Raw genomic sequence first — 6,000 nt, 5'->3', positions numbered from 1 at the left:
GTTTGACGCAGCCCTCCATGCTACTCTATCCTGTGCAAGCTTCTTCATCTCTCAGTACTTACTGCAACTTACATGCTTCTGAACCTGCTTTGTGTATTCATCTCTTGTCTCCCTCTACGATTTTTACCCTCCACGCTGCCCTCCAATGCTAAATTTGTGATCCCTTGATGCCTCAGAACATGTCCTACCAACCGGTCCCTTCTTCTTGTCAAGTTGTGCCACAAACTCCTCTTTTCCCCAATTCTATTCAATACCTCCTCATTAGTTATGTGATCTACCCATCTAATCTTCAGCATTCTTCTGTAGCACCATATTTCGAAAGCTTCTATTCTCTTCTTGACCAAACTATTTATCGTCCATGGTTCACTTCCATACATGGCTACACTCCATACAAATACTTTCAGAAACGACTTCCTGACACTTAAATCTATACTCGATGTTAACATATTTCTCTTCTCACAGAAGTTTAACTCTGAGAAATAGCATATTTATAACCAAAATGTTTCTAGGCTAAGGCTCATTTGATCAGTTGACTGCATATCTCGCCATCTATTCTCATACTGAACGTAAGACACTCATAATATTTTCTTCTGTAATATTGTGATAGTTTTGCTCACTTGGGAAGCGTAATTAGAAAATTATTACAAAAAATATGTAGCTTTTTAAATATAACATTTAAATTATGAAAATTTAGTTGGGTTTGACTGTTATGTACCTGAAAATGAATTGTTTTGCGTAATATCTTTGCAGGAGAAAACCCACTTTCGACCTGATGATCATCGAACGACTACAGTACCAAGCCTACTACGGGCTGGCCCACTTGGTCGGATCGCCTCCTCTGGTTGGTTTAGTGACGATGACCAATTTCGCACCCGTATACCATATGTATGGCAGTCCCATGAACCCTGCCTATCTGCCCGATCTCTGGGTGGGATTATCTGATCATATGACCTTCTGGCAACGTCTGTACAACACTTACTTCTATCTAAGGCTCTATTACATGTGGTTCTGTCGAGTAATCCCAGAACAGGAGAGCGTAATGCGAGAATTCTTCGGAGCGGCACCACCACCAGTTTACGAGACGGAGTTCAACTTCAGCCTCCTCATCACCAATAACGACTTCTCCTTGGAGTACGCACGGCCACTGACGCCGAACATCATTGAAATCAATGGCATCCACGTACCGGTGGAAGTCGAACCGTTATCTGAGGTGAGTTACGATGATTATTTGTAAGCTGGATAAGTAAAACACACAGAGCTACAAATATTACACGCTGAAGTGCAATGTTTGTTTTGAATCTTAACACTGCCTTCTGAACGGAGTTTAGAAGCTGCACTCCTGCCTTCCATCTTCAATGTCCCAATCTGACCAGCTCTGCCACAACCTCCACCCTACTTCTCTACACCACTGCTCACGAAAGCTGTGACTCAAGGTTCATGTTCCAGTCCGACACTCATTTTTAATACACCAGAACGTTTCATACACTGATAGTGTGTTAGTTGTAAAATGTGTCTAGTCTTTCAGTCATCGAACACGTTTCTCGAGAATTCCACTGAAATTATAAGCGAGGTGTAGCAAAGCTAATGCAGTGAGCGTTCAGCTACGATCTACTCTCTTCTGCAAGAAGAAAGTCAGTACCAAGACTAAGTTATCTGTGCACCGTTCAATCTTTCGACCAACTTTGTTGTATGGGAACGAAAGCTAGGTGGATTCAGGTTACCTTATCAACAAGGTTGAGGTTACGCATATGAAAGTAGCTAGGATGATTGCAGGTACTAGTAGATGGGAACAATGGCAGGAGGGTGTCCACAATGAGGAAATCAAAGAAAAACTGGGAATGAACTCTATAGATGTAGCAGACAGGGCGAACAGGCTTAGATGGTTGGGTCACGTTACATGCATGGGAGAAGCAAGGTTACCCAAAAACTCATGGGTTCAGGAGTAGAGGGTAGGAGGAGTCGGGGCAGACCAAGGAGAAGGTACCTGGATTCGGTTAAGAATGATTTTGAAGTATTAGGTTTAACATCAGAAGAGGCATCAATGTTAGCACTGAATAGGGAATCGTGGAGGAATTTTATAAGGGGGCTATGCTCCAGACTAAACGCTGAAAGGCATCATCAGTCTTAAATGATGATGATGATGATGATGATGACTGTTTCATTAAGGCGTTCAGAATAAAAGGCTAAGTAAGACAAACGTGTTTTTTGTTGTGTTTGTGAACAGAAATGACATTTACACGATCATTGCAGCTAATTGAAAATATATAAAATTTTCAGTGTTTTGTGGCAGGAGAAAGCAGTGTTATTCGGTTTGGTACGTGATTTTAAAATTTTGAAGTTGAACTATTTTAGGAATATACTATAATCTTCTCGCTGTAGAAGCCGCCTCAATTCGCAGAAAACAGTCTAGCTTTCGATAGCTGTCTTCTCCATCGTCATCAGGAATAAATGTCGCGGACTGGCTGTTCTGGCACGATGTTTCGCTTACGTAGATGGAACAGCAGTGTCTGGAAACGTCCAGAGAGGTCTGAAGCGGCGCATTTGAAAGAAGGCTAGTTTGGTAAGTCAAGGACTCAGCGCCAAGTTTCAAACTCTCACTGCCGCCTCCCTACAAGCGTCAAATATCAGTCTTTGCTTTCTTTCGATATCAAACAGCCACCACCATGCCATTCTAAGTACACACCCTTGGTCTCTGTTAAGTCAGGTGGAATTTGTTCTAATCTGGTCCGCCTTCAAGGAAGATTGTCGTCATTTCAGTTTTCTTATGCCCATGTTCCGAGCATGGCTACGCCCGACTTCTGAAGCTCCCTTTGTTTAACAACTCGTGAGGTCTCAGTGCATCACTTAGTAACTGTGTGAAAACCGTGTCCTATGAATACGCGACCATATCCACTGGGGACACCACACACACCGGAAACTCGATGTGCGTTGTCTTTAACGGAACACATCTCGTCTCTTGGAAGTGGGACTGGTCTCAGTCCATGTGTCTGCAGCATGTGTCCTATGTTGCTGGTCGTTACTACACAGTATGGGAGGAAAGCAGCCGGTTTCGCTTCTTTCTCACACTCATGAGGCATCTTTCGTCGCTGGCACCTAAAAGCTTTTACAGTATCTCCCTCGCTGCAATCATTTTCCTTGGACAAGCCTCTCAAACGCTGCAATTCAGACTGGAGATGTCGCTAGAAATAATTTTCGCCATGTGTACTAACGTTCTGATGCTGCTGTGTTGTGCACAGGATGGTGAAAACTGAAACTTGTCCGCGAAAGGCAAAGGTCTCGAGTGTGAGTCTCGGTCCAGCACACAGTTTTAATCTTCCAGGAAGTTTCATATCAGCGCACACTCCGCTGTAGGGTGAAAATTTCATTCTAGAAACATCCCCCAGGCTGTGGTTCAAATGGCTCTGAGCACTATGCGACTTAACGTCTGAGGTCATCAGTCGCCTAGAACGTAGAACTACTTAAACCTAACTAACGTAAGGACATCACACACATCCATGCCCTAGGCACGATTCGAACCTGCGACCATAGCGGTCACGCGGTTCCAGACTGAAGCGCCTAGAACCGCACGGCCACACCGGCCGGCGCCAGGAAGTTTCATATCAGCGCACACTCCGCTGTAGAGTGAAAATTTAATTCTATGGTGAAAACTATTTGCTTTCAAGTAATGGTCTTGCGTTGGTTTCCTGTACGCTGAATTATCAAGCTAGCCTCCAGGCTTTTATTCAGCTAAAGCGTCCAAGAACGGATTCCTGCCCTCCGTCTCGACAGCAAATTTAATTTTCGGTTTGACACTGTTCATATGATCGACCAAGTGATGCAGTACATTTTCACGACGAGGCCATATCAGGGTACCATAGGAATCAAGTTGCATGCAACATCACAGAATTCAGAACTTGCTCCTCAAAGCGCTCCACGAAGAAGTTGACGATGACAGAAGGAATGCTGATGCCCTCATTGTCCCATCCATCATCTAACATTCGTCACTGTATGGAAAGGTCATTAATTTGTCGCAGAGCCAGTGAACGATCCCAAGTGAGAATTGTTGGGCTAAAAGATCTTGACTTATAGTGGTACCCATGTAAAAAGTAACAGCTCTTCTAGGTTAACTTAATGTCATTTTGGTGTACCTTAATTTTCCTGAGGGCCTCAATGAATGACTGCCAGTTAACAACGTAGTTTTCACAGCGTCCACGTTTGGATGCTGATAACTGAGCGAGATGTTTTGACAGTCTGTAGGTGGGTGATGCAGTTGCATTAACAACGGCCCTAAAATCGACGCCTTCTTTGTGTGTCTTCGGCAAACCGTAAAGCTTGCAAGGTGGCGGCTCATGGCAGTTAATTTGTTCACCACTTAATCTAGCATACAAGACTTCTTTAACAACTGACGTGTCTTCCCGATATTTGAATCAAACGGTACTTGTGAAGCCGGCTGTGGCTTGAATAATCAACATAAAATACAATTAGAAAAGATGAAAGTCTCGGATCATGTGTCATCATATTGGAACTCTTATAAAGCAGACGACCGAGATTGGAATGCACTGCTGCACCTTTAACAGAGTAGAGGATATGGGCAGGCGCTGAGTATCAAGCGAAATCAAAGACGAGTGCTTGATGTTGGCAGGGACCGGAGGCGCCGTTTCTTTGAGTCACCTGATGTCTCTAACCCTGCAGCAGACCGGACTGTCGAACTCGCCTTACTTTGAATGCGTCACTCCCTTATAGGAATGTTTAGCATTCATATATGTGTGTAGCATGTGTGGTTCATAACACCTTGGCGCAAGCCTGAAGACCAAAAATAACAGAAGACCTGCATACAAAAAAGAAAACTATTAAGTGACCATTTGTTAAGAGATGATCGCTAGAAAGTGATAACTGAGTAGTTTGCAGTTCCATAAATTACCTGTGAATGTTGAAAATCACATAATATAAAGGTGATAATAGCAGTGTGCTGAATCTGCAAAATTTATATGTTGTGTGGTAAAGTTAAACAGGGAAAGACAGCATGACATCGCCTACAGCAGGGCGTGATGTTAAACACGCAGTGACGGAAAAACAAAAGAAGTCTCAAAAAATAATTGTTTGGACACAAAACTTGTTAGAAATTTGGTAAAAAAAAATACCTTTTACAGACAGTCAAGTGCTTACTGAAGCTTGTTCATCAACACTGAAATACAATTACGTCCTAAAATAGGTAACTTCACAAACCTTAAGATTCGCTTACAATCAGAATACAAAAGCTAAATGAATCGAGTTACTGTGTGTGACCACAAATCGAAAGTAGCAATAATCAGGTTGTCAAAATTTATAGGAGATTTTTAATTGCAATGAATTCCTCGAGCCAAAGTAATTTTGCAAACTCGCCTGCAGTACTGTGGACATGGATGCCGACAGCACACCGATTAGTAGGCGGCGTCAGTTCGACTGACAAGAAGTAGAACAGGAGTAAGAGTGAAGGAGAAACGAAGTTTAATTGCCTAGACTATTGCAGCAAATCATTTCATTGTGCCATTGCATCGAAAGGGCCTCACATGAGAAAGTCACTCCACCAGGTACTCCAGATACACAAAAAAAAAAAAAAAAGACAGTGATCTGGAGAATACAGTTCCAGGACAAAGAAATACAGCAGAGCAACGGACACATAGGACTAACCTGACTATAGAAGATGTTGAAAGTGACCAACATTCATCTATTGGCGCTTTGGGGCCCCGCCACGTCCTCCACCTTCCATCATCTGTCATCTCTGTGGTCGCGTGTTCCACGCTAGGACTGGACTACTAAACCATCAAAGAGATTTCCACGCCTGAACCGTGACAAAGGAAATCTCTAGAGAGAAATGAAAACTCGGATACGAGTACCAGCCGATGGCGACAAAACGCATTCTCTGAAAATTATTTCGAGCAGTTAGTTCATGAGCCCACGCGAATAGTAAATGGCTGTGAAAACACACTTGACCTCTTAGCAGCAGATAATCCTAAGTTAATAACGAGCATCAAAAGGGAT

General features: G+C 43.1%; 1 protein-coding gene across 1 annotated transcript in view; it reads left to right on the top strand.

The window, feature by feature from the left end:
- Nucleotides 1–746: 746 nt before the first annotated feature.
- LOC124778015 (UDP-glucosyltransferase 2-like) overlaps nucleotides 747–6,000 on the top strand; it is a 47,871-nt gene continuing 42,617 nt past the window's right edge. Inside the window, exon 1 of the mRNA XM_047253592.1 lies at nucleotides 747–1,210. Within this exon, the coding sequence (XP_047109548.1) occupies nucleotides 773–1,210 (438 nt within the window). The 5' untranslated portion in view covers nucleotides 747–772. The remainder of the gene's footprint in view (nucleotides 1,211–6,000) is intronic.

The sequence above is a fragment of the Schistocerca piceifrons genome, chromosome 2 (assembly GCF_021461385.2).
Source record: "Schistocerca piceifrons isolate TAMUIC-IGC-003096 chromosome 2, iqSchPice1.1, whole genome shotgun sequence".
Lineage (NCBI taxonomy): Eukaryota > Metazoa > Arthropoda > Insecta > Orthoptera > Acrididae > Schistocerca > Schistocerca piceifrons.
The sequence above is the reverse complement of the archived record's forward strand: the minus strand, read 5'-3'. Positions and strand labels throughout refer to the sequence as shown.